Source organism: Mus pahari, chromosome 10, assembly GCF_900095145.1.
Source record: "Mus pahari chromosome 10, PAHARI_EIJ_v1.1, whole genome shotgun sequence".
NCBI lineage: Eukaryota > Metazoa > Chordata > Mammalia > Rodentia > Muridae > Mus > Mus pahari.
In genome coordinates, this window is record NC_034599.1 from 20545826 (window position 1) to 20560987 (window position 15162).

Sequence of the window (15162 nt, forward strand, 5' to 3'; positions counted from 1 at the left end):
TCACCCAGACATTATTTTGTTTTAGATATATATGCCCAGTGATGAAGATATGGTCCTATTGATGGGCATTGATAATTTAACTTGTTCTTTTTTGAGATAGGCTCTTGCCCACAGCGTAGGCTAGCAAGGAACTCTCAGTCCTCTTGTTTGAGCCTCCCACGTACTGGTATTACAGGCATGTACCACCATGCCGAGCTTGCTTCTGTTCATTTCTGTTGAGTATAGTAGTCATAGAACTCATTTTGTTTATAGCCTCTTTATTGCTGTTGGAGACTCTTGCTGTGAGAATAGCAGTATAATGTGCAGCCAGGGAAGGTCGAGGTAGGAGTTCACATTGTATGGTAGGTGGCAGTTATTTGCTTGTCTGTATTCCCTTGACTTTGAAATCCTCTTGGATAAGACAATTTGATTTGAACCAGGTAATTCTGATATTACTAAGTTTTGAGGTTCTTTATTTCTTCTGTGTGTTTTCTCCTTGCTTACTTGCTTTTAGGTTTATGCAACTTGTCCATGTAATGGATTTTTCTGTTAACATATTAAACCTTTCTCCTGCAACTGTTGTGTTTTTTACTTGCCCTTGCCACAATTTTTGGGTGACTTTAAGATCTGTTGTTTCAGCTTTCAGAGTTAAGTTATATGAAGAGAAATAATCTTCACTTTAAATAAATGACCAAAAGCCATTGTATAGTAGAAATCAGCTGAATAAATACTATTGTAATTGTAAAATATTCTGTCATTATTTTGAATTCATTTCGGGACAACACCCATATGATTCACACTTCTGAAATAATTGAATTTAAAATATTTCAAATTTCATTTCACTCTTTGTCTGTGTGTATATGGGTTGAGGAAGGCAGGAAGGTGCATGCCATGTCATACTTGTGGAGGTTGAAGAAGAATCTTGTAGAATTGGTTCTCTTTCTGCTTTTTCTCTTTCTACTTTGCATGGTAGGCACCTTTACTTTTCCTTGTTCCCCTGTAATAGGTTTTTGTATTTAAATACAAACAAGAAAGTACCAGAGGTCTCATATAAAAAAAAAAAAAAAATCCAAGAAAGATTTAGTAGGAATACTGCTAATGTCATAATTATGTGTGGTGCCATTTCCCTCCTTCTGATTTAGATAATGAAAGAAATCCAAGAACATAAAATTAAAATATATGAATTTCCAGAAACGGATGATGAAGAAGAGGATAAGCTGGTTAAGAAGATAAAGGTACGTTCATTTTTCTGCACATTAAAATGTTTGAGCCTTCCAGTTGTGCTTTGATATGAAAGATCAAATATCTTAAAAAAAAAAATTGCTGGCTTACAAACACAAGTATGGATATGCTTGAATCTTATCAACTTTATAGTTACCTTTGATTAGCAACACATAGAATAGAGCATTGCACAGAGTAGGTGGATGAATTCCATCCTGTATGTTTTTCAGTTAATTACTTTCATATTTATATAATTTTTTTCTCTTTAAGAAACAAGTATGAGTAGGAAGGGAAATAATTTTTAATTAATCATCCTTAAGAGTCTGATAAAACTTGCGTCTTTTTATAAAAGTCAAGAAAAACTCTACATCATTTTAATTTTGTGGTGTTTGTTTTGTTTTGTTGTTTTCCCTCCCAAGACAGGGTTCTTCTGTCTAGCCTGGGCATCCTAGAATTAGCTTTGTAGACCAGGATGGCCTTGAAACTCAGAGATTGATCACCTGCCTCTATTTCCCAGATGGTGGGACCACTACATCAGGTTTTTTAATTTTGTGTGTTTAAATTTATACTTGTTTTTGAGTACTTGGAGCCAAAATGGTTTAGTGAATACTGGTCTTATATGCATACATGATATAATTACTGTATAATTGATAGAATATTTATGTCTGACCAATGAAGAATTTTGAAGGTTTTGCAAAATAGCCTCTTCGATAATTCTGGGAGATAAAAACTATTGGGAAGTTATACTCTGTATTAAAATGAATGAAAACAGATTTAACAAGTGGGTGTGAGATTCTGACTAGTTTAGAAAGCAGACATTTCCTGTACCTCATATTGCTACGAATAATGAGATAGATTTGTGGTCTTTTTTTTCTTTCTTAATATCAGTGTATTTTTTTTATTCTGCGTCAAATATAGGATGGTTTAAGAGTAATTTTTGACAACTAATTTGACCAATACATAGTAAATTATTCTTAAAATTTCACCTAAAATGCAATTATTTATCACATGCTTTGGTAATACTGTTTGAGTAACAATTTTCTGGATAATTATTGCTTGGCTGCTAAGAGTGAATGTAGAAATTTTTTGTTAATATGTTGAATATTATAAATTATTATTGAATTATGAGTACTGTAGAGATGTCTTTACAATATCACTTTATTTTATAGGACCGTTTACCTCTTGCTGTGGTAGGTANTAATACTATCATTGAAGTTAATGGCAAAAGAGTCAGAGGAAGGCAGTATCCGTGGGGTGTGGCTGAAGGTAAGGTTCTTTTCAGTGCGTAACTTAATGTAAGGTCTCATAAAGGCGGTAAAAATGTGTACTGTAGTAAGTAATATAGAATACACTGTATAATACACTGTAGCTTTTCAATGATAGTTTTTCCTTCATTTTCTTTTTCTGTTAAGTAGAATTCATTTTCTCAGATGCATGACCTAATAAGTCAGGGAAGTATGTGTGAATTCTTCAAGTTGTAATAATTCACAGTCATTTGTCATTGTCCCACTCTCCTGGGCCTGCACAGCCTTCATGCCAGTTTCTCTGTCTGGCTTGAAAGCATTTCCTAGGACCTAATCAATCTTTGGAAATGGAGCAATTTGGAGAGAGTCAGTTGCAATCATATGACTAGTGCCTTTTCTTTCCTTAAGAAAAGGTCACTTGTTTTCAGTATGTGTTAGTTTTCAATGCCAGTAAACTCTTAGTGATAACATCAAACCTCAGAAATCCTATTAGCACCAGAAGCATTTTCATAATTTTGTATTATATTAGTTTACTCTAATATTCAGTCTTCTCTTGTGCTCTATTATGCGCTGATGTTTTAAATAGGTGTGTAATTTTTATAAAATCACACCAAGTTACTGTCCTTATTTATGATTTTGCCCAAGTACTGTCAACTTTGCTCTCAGGTGATCTGCAATTACTGAATTAAGGCTTTACAAGTTTCATGTCCCTTAGAAGTATACTCTGAAACAATTACTTTATTTATGTAATAATTATTCTTTCCCATTCCCTTGCTATATCCTCATTTAGTGTTCCTGTTATGATACTTTAAAAAAAAAATAATAAAGAATCTTAAAGCTCTTGACTAGACTTTTCATTTGGTTGTCTCAAGGAGGTTTGTTTGTTTTTAATATTCTCCCTCAGCCACAATACTAAGGTTTTTTTTTTTTAATGAATCATGTAATAAATATATTATACTAAGAAGGAGAAAGTGGATCTTTCTTTTAAATTATCAGTGTTTATTTCCAGAGAGTTCACTCATTACATTCCTGTCACTGAGAATTAAGCTACAGGAAGAAGGGCTAAGGGGATGGATACCTTAGTGGGTACAAATGCTTGCCTTGAAAACATGAGGACTGCAGTTCTAATGAAAGAGCTTACAGCCTCGGCGCCTACCTGTAGTCATAGTGCTCTGGGGGCAGACACAGGCTCCACCAAGGAAGCTAGGTAACCCATTTACTAAGCTGCAGATCTATCAAAAGACGCTGCCTGTGTAAATACAATTGAGAGTGGAAATTAGGAGGAAACAGTTGATGTTAAGCTTTCATTAACCTGACACACATGCACATTCACAAAGAAAAATTTAAGAATAGCAAAGTGATGTTTTTATAATGCTCCAGTAGTAATATTAGGGTATCTTTGTCTATTGTTCCTTGTTAATTCCATTGTATAGATCTATGCTAGTATTAAACTTTAATCAGTGACTTACATATTCTTTCCTTGGTTTTATTTCCATATTCCATTAACATGTGTGGTCTGTTTTCTTTTACTTTTTTTTTCTACAGTTGAAAATGGTGAACATTGTGATTTTACAATTCTAAGAAATATGTTGATAAGGTAAGTAGGAACAGCAATGAAAGCAGTACAGGGTTTAGCCCCCAAGGAAAGTTAAGTTCAGAAGGCTGACTGCCTTCTGTAGGTGGGGGTACTGCGTGTGGTATCTTTGCTCCTTTTGACTCGTAAATAATGTGTGACAGTAATTTACGTTGTTTATCCAAGATTTTAGTTATTAGCTATGTGCATAGGCTCAAAACTGGTAAGTAGGACTCACTGGTATTGCAGAGGAACTTGTCCATGCTTGCAGGAGGATTTAATAAGCATCAGCAAGATACTTCATGCACATATGAAAATATAAATTCTTCTATTAGAATGAAGAGATGGCTCACCAGTTAACATCACTGGCTGTCCTTCTGAAGGACCTGGGTCTAATCTCTTGCACCACATAGTAGCTCACAACTCTAACTCTAGGGAATCTGATAAACTCTGGCTGCCATAGTAACAGGCACACAAGTGGTACACAGACATACATGTGGACCAAACACCCAGCCATATAACATACAAATAAAATTTCTAGTATATTTGCCATAAGAAGGATGAATGTTTCATGTAGCTACTGGTTGTTTAATAAATATTTGAAGGAAGGAGATGTCAATGCCAGTTACCTAATGCCTGTTTCTACAAGTCTCTCATAAGTACTTGACATCTTACAGGCTAAAGTTGGGAATCATGCTTGACAATCACAGAACAACAGTATTTTAGTGACAGATAACCACCATGCTAAATGACACTGATACAGGAGTTTAATAACATCTTAATTTATTCATAAATATGTTTTACTAGTTTTTAAAGGATATAGTGATTAACTTAGATTTAAATTAAGAAAATATGTTTTTCATTCATTTTTAATTTTAGTGAAGTATTAGTTAATGTTTCATGCAACCCAGCCAGGCCTTGAACTTTGTATGTATCTAACACTGTCTAGTATTTATCTGTAGCAAGAGGCAGGAGTATAAAATAAATATATCTTTATTTTAGAAGATATGTTAGAAGATATATAGAAGAGCTCACAATATAGCTAAATATGTAATTTGGTATCAGTCCTGACATACCACCAGTTCCAAAAGATTTAACAAGTTAGTGTGAGCTGTTCCATTTTACTTGCCAGGTATTCTAGGAGGAACTGGGCCCTGCCCAGCCTGACTAATGTAGAGGAAAATAAATGTATTGGTAGACAGGAAACATGAAACTTAGTACTAAGACAAATAAACTTTGAGAACTGCATGGGAATGTCAGGTAGAAGATGAACTGGATAATTAAGTTACCTTGGATTCACGATGTGAGATGAGGTACTTCTAATAAATGGGATTTGAATGTGAGGAAGGACAAAACACAAAACACTGCATCTTTATTTTTGTTGAAGTTGTGATAAAATGGTAAAGATGGTATATACTCGAAGCTAAAAGTATAGTGGGGAATGAGAAAAGGGAGGATATTACTCAGTCCTTATTATCTCTAATCATTAAATAATCATGTCATCATATCCTATAAATTGTATACTTTATTCCTTGTACCTTGATACTCATATGCAATAGAAAGGTTACCCAAAACATCCATTCACTGGACAGCTTTGCTAAACAGGGAGTTATTTCAAATTAAGATTCCCTCATTGGTAAACATTTTGATCTGTTATTTTAAGGATTCATTTATAAACTAACCTGGTGAAGCTCAATATTACCATGGTAAGAATTGCATCGAGGAAAGCAGTTTCTGTTAGATACGAGCTTCAATAGCAATCTACTTTTCCCTTTTAAAACTATTTCTTTTGCAAAAAGTTTATTCTTTGAGTGATTGATGGCCCTTGAAAGCTCATCTGGAATCTAAATTTTCATTTGTCTTTATCTGCCAATAAAGACATGTGAATGCCATTTTTCTTAATATTTTAAATCTGAAATTTTGTCTTGGTGAAATTTTTAGTTGTATCATAGCCTTTAACATAAGCAAACTCTTGCTGTTTATGACAGAACACATATGCAGGACTTGAAAGATGTTACCAATAACGTACACTATGAGAACTACAGAAGCAGAAAACTAGCAGCAGTGACTTACAGTGGAGTGGATAACAACAAGAACAAAGGGCAGCTTACAAAGTACGTATATAATTTTCTCCAGGAAAAAAACTAAATATTTCATTTCCTTTCTTGAAGTTCTTGTTATTTATTAGAATATTTGGGCGATGATTCTCTATAAGAGCAGAAAATTATGGTGTTAAAATTTGTCTTGGTAGTTTTTTTTTATGCCTTACCATTAATTGTTGGGGAGATTATTGTTCTCTTTTTTAAGAACTATATATGTTCTTGTCATTTGCCAAATCATTTTTATAATTCATACAGCACACAACTAAACAGATAAATCTAGTTTTGAAGAGAAAGTTATAAACAATTTCTTGGTCTGGCAAGATGGCTCGGCTGGTAAGGACACCTGGGGGTGCATTTTGTTGTGTGCTGGAGTTTTTATTATTGTAGCCTGGGGGTCATAATTGGATCTGATTGATGACTTTTCTCCTGGTGGTGTGCACATCATCCTAGTGTAGATTAAACTTCCAGTTGAGTAACAGCTAGATTTTTCTGTGTTCTTTGATTCAAGATTGTAATGTCTTCAGCAATAGGATCTTACTATCAGATCTGGAGGGTAAATAACGGTGGCAATATCCTGTAATTTGTATGCTTAGGGGACTTTCATGGGGTCCCATTTGTTAACAACTCAAAAGGAGGTAATCCTGGGGTGGTTATTTGGTAACATGTGGTGTCTACTTGGAGTATTGCCCTCAATTATAGGGCAATACTTCATTTAACAACCTTTGATATGTGTGTATTTTAGAATACATCTACAGTAGTACATTTCTGTATGGCTTTTCCACGCCTCGTTCAGTGTTAGTTATCTTTCTTCATACTTTGTTCCTGCACTCCCTACCGTGCCCTGATTTCTCTCTCCTGTAGGGATATTCTTCCTCTCTCCCTTTATTACATTGTATTTTATTTCCCCATCTCAGAAAGATCTCTGTGAACTTCAATGTCCATAGACTGAACTAATTTTTTATTTAATTCTTTAATGTCTATTCTAGCATTTCAAAAACACTTTATGTTTAACTTACTGAAAATGTTTAAAACTTAAGACACTAAAATATATTTTTTAATCTGTTCTTTATGTTTATTTCTTTTTTAATTAATTAATTTATTTATTATTTTCTTTATTTACATTTCAAATGCTATCCCGAAAGTTCCCTATACCCCCCCCCCNCCCCTGCTCCCCTACCCACCCACTCCCACTACTTGGCCCTGGCCTTCCCCTGTGCTGGGTCATATAAAGTTTACAAGACCAAGGGGCCTCTCTTCCCAATGATGGCCGATTAGGCCGGCCATCTTCTGCTACATGTGCAGCTAGAGACACAAACTCAGGGGGTACTGGTTAGTTCATATTGTTGTTCCACCTACAGGGTTGCAGCCCCCTACAACTCCTTGGGTACTTTCTCTAGCTCCTCCATTGGGGGCCCTGTGTTCCATCCAGTAGCTGACTGTGAGCATCCACTTCTGTGTTTGCCCGGCACTGGCATAGCCTCACAAGAGGTCACTATATCAGGGTCCCTTCAGCAGAATCTTGCTGGCATGTGCATTAGTATCTGGGTTTGGTGGCTGATGATGGGATGGATTCCCGGATGGGGTAGTCTCTGGAAGTCCTTTGATCTTAGCTGTAAATTTAAGACACTAAAATATTTAAGTGAATGGATTTTCATTAGCATTAAAGTTAAAAAGAACATAAAAGTAGTCTGCATAACCTAACTGGTGTTTTAGGTATTAGATGGTAGTTACCATCAGCATTTCAGTTGAGTTGCATAAATAGATTATAATAAATGTAGTTGTGACATCAATAGTCATCTTAGAGATTATAATTATTGAAATTTTAGTAAAACTAAGAATGTTCTCTACATACTGACTTTATTAGCTATGTTATTTTTTTCTCCCAATGAATTTTTTTCTTTAAGGAAAATGAATCATGTGACTTTCTGTAGTTTTCTAAGGATGTATTTTGGGACTGTTCCTTTTTGGTTTTCTTTGTACATTTATTTCAAATATAGCATTGTCTTAGTTCTGGTTTCTGTTGCTATGATAAAACACCATGACCAAAAGCAACTTGGGGAGGGAAAGATTTATTACTATCATAATACAGTTCATTACTGAGGAAATCAGGGCAGGCACTCAAAACAAGGCAGCAACCTTAGGGCAAGAGTTGATTCTTAGGCCAGGGAGGAGTGCTGCTTACTGGCTTACTCCTTATGGTTTTCTCAATATGCCATCTTGTATAAAACAGAACCAACAGTCCAGGGTGGGACTACCCACAGTGGGCTGGGCTCCCCCCATCAACCACTAAAAAAATGACCGTCAGGCTTACCTACAGTCTAACCTTCATGGGGACTTTTCTCAATTCAGGTCTCCTCCTCTCAGCTGCCTTTAGCTTGTGTCAAGTTGCATAAAAAACTAGCCAAAACAATTTCCAACAGTTTTATTCTTAGGCTTTACTTCATAGTAATCATTTGAGATTTGAAGACTTGAAATTTGTGTCTAAAATGATGTAAATATTTGTATGCATCCAAATGATAATGGCATCTGTAGCATCTCATTGTTCCCATCAGCTCACTGACAATTTAGTATTGCAGTTTTGACTTACAGACTTTAATGATTATTCCTAAATGTTGGTGGTAGGAGCCCTCTGGCACAGATGGAAGAAGAAAGAAGGGAACATGTAGCCAAAATGAAGAAGATGGAGATGGAGATGGAACAGGTGTTTGAGATGAAGGTCAAAGAAAAAGTTCAAAAACTGAAGGACTCTGAAGCAGAGGTAATCAGTTTAATTAGCAGTCTGTCAGTATTCCTTTTAAATAATACGTTCATTAAAGTTTAAATTATATCTGTATACATTTTATTTTATAAAATAGAAGCATAAAAGTAAGTATTTTAATATATTTAAGGGCTTCTAAGCAGCATACTAAGTGGGAAGACAGAATATAAAATAGTCTACTCACAATAAATTTCTAGATATAATGAAAAATAAAAAATATAACCCATTTCCTAAACTGCCAGTAACAGTACCCTCCCTCCTGAGGGACTTGTGAATAAATCTGGGCTAAGTTCCCTTTCCCCAAATGCCAACTTGTCTGTTTTTGTCCTTTCCTCCTACTTCATAGAACCCTACTCCACTATCCTTACCAACATCTGTGAGATAAAGTTTGTAAAGCTTTCTACTTACATATGTAAAATATTTTAATATATGCAAATAAATTTTAGACACCTATTTAGCCTTGCTTAATAAAATTTGTTCTTGAATCATTCTGCTGGAAATACTTGGTATGTAACTGCTAATACTTAGCAGCATAGTATGTCATGGGCAATACAAATTTTCTGATGTTCTGTCATCTAGTCCACACTATGGATGTATAAGAATAGGTATTACCGCTGGGCGTGGTGGCGCACACCTTTAATCCTAGCACTCGGGAGGCAGAGGCAGGCGGATTTCTGAGTTTGAGGCCAGCCTGGTCTACAGAGTGAGTTCCAGGATAGCCAGGGCTATACAGAGAAACCCTGTCTCGAAAAACAAAAACAAAACAAAACAAAAAAAAAGACTAGGTATTACTGCTCATCTTCACGTGCACAGATGTGAGGAAGGATGAAATATACTAGTCAGTATTACAGATGCATAAGACAGCATAACACCAATTTGTACATGTTTTGGTTGTAGCTGTTGCCCTAGATAACTCAGAACTTCTATTTTAAACATAACTTACATATTTTTATAAGATTTAGCTAATTATGTTTTGTGTCGGGGTAAACATATATAATGGTATGACATGGAGGTTAGAAGACAACCTGTGGGAGCCACTTTTCAATTCTACCAGGTGGGTCCTGGGGAGTAAACTCAGGTGAGCAGCCTGGTGGGCAGCCACCTTTAGAGCTGAGCATCTGTCTTTCAGGCCTGTTGCTCTTTTAATACTTAAAAAAATTTCAGCTTCCTAATACATGTGACCCAAAGATTTCTTGGAAACAACTGATTGTGACCTATGGAAATTATATACTTGTAAATTTTAAATGTTACTTATTTGTGAAGAATAAACTTTAAGGCTACTTCACAGCTTGAAAAAAATATAACTGTGAATTCATTTCAGTTCTGTGTGCCCTCTCCTTTATATGCCATCTCTGCTTCCCAGAGTAAATTACTGTTCTGAATTGTGTGTATGTGATTGCTTTTTATTCTTTTATACCAACTCTTTGGTACAAAATTTGCATTCTTTTGTGCTCCATTTTCCATAAGTTAATTGCTGTCATAAAGGTTTCATCTCAAGATTTGACTCACCTTTGAACAAATTTCTTTTACAGGAATTAGATGAAATCTTTGAAAAAGGAATAAATAAAAAATTGCTTTTGAGGGTATACAAAACAAATTATATGCAAAATTATATTAAAACTTAAACCCAAAGTATTTTAAATGTTGGTTGTTTCCTTAAGAGACAGACTGCTGGCTAGTGCTGCAATGGTTTTTCTGATGATCCATTAGATGTATGCGTTTGGGTTCTGTAGTTCCCTGGCTATGAGTCAGCAGTTCTTTACAACATTAGTTCTCAGCCTTGGAAGGACCAACAGCCTTAGAATCACTGAGACCTACCTGTTGAAATCCAGATCTCTACATATAACACCTGAAAGTTCTAATCCACTGGATCTAGATTAAAGTTTAGGATTCAGTATTTTTAGCAAGCATCCCAGGTAAAATTTGTATGAAGAGTAATATTGGGGAACCACTCCTTGACAGGGATTAGAATTTACAGTAGAACTAGGAAATGTCAGGTGTGTGAATAGTTGAGTCCATGCTGCCACCTGGTGGTACTGGGAGACATCCACTACCAGGATCCATTTGGAAATAGATCTTTCACTACTTGCTCTAGCTGCTGCCTTAGATTTCTGAACCTGGAATTAGGAAATTTTGGAATGAGTTTTTTATACTGTCACCCTCTGGTTTGTAGTCCACAGCTGTTTCTTTGTAAAGAAGGAATAATACTTTTTCTGTTCAACCTCCATCATATATGTGAACCTATAACAATGAAATAACAGTTGTCTAGTATAAAATATACAATTGTCTATTATAAAATATACAAAAATATAAATATGTTGCATTTGTTAAAAAAATGGTTATTTTATGTTTTCTAAGATAATTCTTTAAAGTCATTGACTTTTGGGGTGGCAGATTCCACAGTAGGAGGAATCTCAGCAGTGCTTCTAGGTGGCACTCTGACATTGGGACACAGGCACACATTTTTGGCACAAGAATATCTACCTACATGTTTTATGATTCTGATTTAGCTCCAGCGGCGCCATGAGCAAATGAAAAAGAATTTAGAAGCACAGCATAAAGAATTAGAGGAAAAACGTCGTCAGTTTGAAGAAGAAAAGGCAAACTGGGAAGCTCAACAACGTATTTTAGAGCAACAGAACTCTTCAAGGTAACTAATATCAAGATATCTAAGAAGTAGATATTTTAAAGAACTTTTTATTTATTTATTTTTTAAAAAATTAAAACCCCATATTGTTATACATCTCGTTCTTGGTTTTCTATTTAAAAGAAAGAGTTTATCTAGGGCTTATGTTCATGGCAGGAGCGTGGATGGCAGCACACCTGCGGCACTAGAGCAGTAGGGAGGGCTCACGTCATGATCCCGAGCCAGAGATGGAGGGAACTAACTGTGAATGGCGTGGGCCCTCAACCACAAAGTCTGCTCCCAGTGATATACTCTCTTTTTAACAAGGCCACATCACCTAATCCTTCCCAAATCGTTACACCAACTGTGTGCCAAGTAGTCAAGTAAGAATGTGAGCGCCTACAGGGGCATTCTCGTAATCATCACAATCCCTCAGCCAGCTGATTTCATGGCAGATGGTTTTAGGTTCACTTGGTGCACTGTAGTAGTGTTTCCTTCAGCTCAGATGGTTTTCTGTGCTTCATTTTTAAAATTATGCTTCAGTAGCATCATAACAGCGTCTACAGTTAGCTTATCAGAATTGACTTCTCACCTCCCTACCTCAAGTGTTGGATATAATGATGGTTTGGGGTGCTGGGATTGAGCCTGAGGCCTTGCACACGCTAGGTAGGAGCTCTACTTTGTGTGTGTGTGTGTGTGTGTGTGTATATATATGTATCTAATTATTTCTTCCTCTTAATCTTTTCATTTGTACATCGGTTTTCTTCTTTTGATAATTAGTGTCATTTAATATTGAAATGTGATATCCTTTTGAGGAGTCACTACTATGTTCTCTTAGCGAGGCACTTAGCTTAGCCATTTCTCCAGCACCTTCCTATGAATTGTCTGCTCAAAGAAGAAAGCACATTTGTCAGTGCAGATAGATCTAAGAATGCAGCTGGCCACAGAAAGGACACCAGAGTAATCTTACATTTCTACAATTTTAATTTTAGAGAAAAAGTTTCTTGTAAATTAAAATGAATAAAATAGATCCTTACTGTGCTTTTTACTGCTTGTTTTAGAATTTTTTTCAGCTACTTGATTGTCTAAAAAAACACTTTTATAGATAAATATTGGGTTCGCTGTTTATTTCTAAATATCAAGTTTTTTTCTTTTCAGTGAAAATACATTGCTTAAAGTGACAGCGTAGTCTGTATGGGTCAGCTGCTGCTGCTGTTTGCTGTCTAATACAGTGTGCTTCACCTCCTTGTTTTCTTATCCCTTAGAACCTTGGAAAAGAACAAGAAGAAAGGCAAGATCTTTTAAACTCTATTGACCACCAGTTATGTATTAGTTGCCAATATGCCAGCTTGGACATCAGTGTTTGTTGGATCCGTTTGACCAATTTGCACCAATTTTATCCATAATGATGGATTTAACAGCATGACAAAAATTATTTTTTTGTTGTTGTTCTCGAAGGAGATTAAGATGCCTTGAATTGTCTAGGATATTGTGTACTTAGAAAATAACAGCTCTAAGTACCTTTCTACATTTTTTTCTTTTTTTTTTTAAATTAAAAAGATGTCTTCAGTTTAATGCAAGAAAACATTTTACTGTTGTACAATCATGTTCTGGTGGTTTGATTGTTTACAGAATATTCTAAAATAAAAGGACTCTGGAAGGTTTTCATTGAGGATAAATTGCCATAATATGATGCAAACTATGCTTCTCTATGATAATTATAATACAGAGGTTCCATTCGNTGCAGCCTATACAATAATGTATTTAGTCTAACACAGTGGACCCTATTTTTTGACACTTCCATTGTTTAAAAGTACACATGGAAAAAACATATATGCTTACAGTGCACCTAGAGCTTTTTATAACAGCCTTTTTTGTTTGTTTGTTTTGGATTCTTTAAATATATAAATATATTATTCTCATTTAGTGCCCCTTTAGCCAGAATCTCATTACTGCTTCATTTTTGTAATAACGTTTAATTTAGTATTTTCCATATATTGGCCCTGCTAAAATAGAATATAGCGTCTTTCATATGGTAGGAACCAACGAGGAAACTTTCCTTTAACTCCCTTTCTACACTTTATGGTAAGTAGCAGGAGGAAAAAATGCATTTGTAGATCATTTCTAGGCAAATTGTGAAGCTAACGACCAGCCTGTTTCTNCCTATACTCAGTCTTGTTTTACAAGAAATGGGAATCATGGCCTCTTGAAGAGAAAAAAGTCACCATTCTGCATTTAGCTGTATCTATATATTGCATACTGTATTTTTTGTTTGTATTGTAAAAAAAATTCACATAATAAACAATGTTGTGATGTAACGGAGTGCAGTCTCTTGTATATTCTGTAGTTGGGAAGGAACTTGAATTCTCGCTGAGGGGTCTGCTGCACATCCGTCTTGGTAAGTATGTGTGTGAGCCAGTTCTCTGAACGCCAGCACCCTCAGCTCGTAAGTTAGTGCTCATTAATAAGTTACTTTGAGGAATATTTTCCTATTTATTTGGATTTTATGTACCCTGAAAACTTTCTGAAATGATTGCATCTTATGGTTTAAGAGTGTAGTGCTGATTTTTTTTCTTGTTTTAAATAAAGTCAAAATACTTGACTGAGCTTAGATTTTTAAATTAATGACCAAAGCAGAAGTAAATTGATTCTAACTTGTAGTTTTTAATTGAGAACTTAAAGACTTAAGTCAGATGCTTGAGAGATGCTTTCTGCTTTTCAGAAATACTCAGTCCTGAATTTTAAAACATTAGTTAGAAATACTATTCATATTACAGAATCATTATTTTAAAAAAAATCACCCAAAGGTGGCTATTTTAAAAGTAGAATTTACAAGTCATTTCATTATTTAGGAAAACACAATAAACATTTATCCTTGAGATGGCCATTGTTAACTTAAAATTCCCTTATGTATTTTTTAATACTAAAATACCATCTACTTTTGGAAAACATAACATGCTATATGTAGCTTTTTGAAGATAAAATTTAGTGATGCTGGTGGTAGTGAATGCTGTATTCCCAGCTTTGAGGAAGCAGAGGCAATATGATTTTGGTAAGTGTGAGGCTGGCCTGGGCGATATAGTAAGACGTTGTGTCCAAAATAAGTGAGTACATTTATAAAATGTAGTATGTGTGCTAAAGTGGAATAACTGACAAGGATTTTTGTTGAGATGGTTTTTGTTTTGTTTTGTTTTGTTTTTTTTTTGGTTGTTGTTTGTTGTTTTTTCCTTTCCCTATTGCTGTTGAGGGATTTAACAAAAGCCCTGTACAAAAAGGGCTGATTTGTTTAAGAACTTAAGTTGGAAGAATGGGAAATGAAGAAATGTTTAGGCTTGCTGTCTAACCAAGAACTGTTGCTTCTGTATATGGTTGTCATATACCTGTGTGTTACGACGGTATGGATAAGACCTCTTCATTTTATCACCCTTACAAAAGCACCCCATCCATCCATGCCCAGGCTTTTACCTGAGTCTTATAAATGGGTCTGGAATTGTATTAAGTATTTTGATCATTAACTCTTGAGTTTTAAGCACAAGGACAGCTGTTTTGCTGTTACTTGTGTATGTCTGATTTTCTTTTATGCTGTCAAACAAGTAGGGTTGACCCAGGCCGGTGCTAATCCAATTATATTGAAATGCCTAAACACCTGTTAATAGAAT

At 35.2% G+C, this 15162-nt stretch overlaps 1 protein-coding gene across 4 annotated transcripts in view; it reads left to right on the forward strand.

Annotated features, from left to right (window-relative positions):
* Septin7 (septin 7) overlaps positions 1 to 13821 on the forward strand; it is a 62757-nt gene extending 48936 nt beyond the window's left edge. For 3 of the 4 annotated variants that reach the window (XM_021206178.2, XM_029542785.1, XM_029542784.1), the window contains 7 exons: positions 1122 to 1214; positions 2370 to 2466; positions 3990 to 4041; positions 6006 to 6131; positions 8742 to 8877; positions 11388 to 11527; positions 12769 to 13817. In XM_021206178.2, coding sequence (XP_021061837.1) covers positions 1122 to 1214; positions 2370 to 2466; positions 3990 to 4041; positions 6006 to 6131; positions 8742 to 8877; positions 11388 to 11527; positions 12769 to 12808 — 684 coding nt within the window. In that variant the 3' untranslated portion in view covers positions 12809 to 13817. Of the gene's footprint in view, positions 1 to 1121; positions 1215 to 2369; positions 2467 to 3989; positions 4042 to 6005; positions 6132 to 8741; positions 8878 to 11387; positions 11528 to 12768 lie in introns of all 4 variants that reach the window. The other variant, XM_021206179.1, reaches the window with a different exon arrangement.
* The last annotated feature ends 1341 nt before the right edge of the window (positions 13822 to 15162 follow it).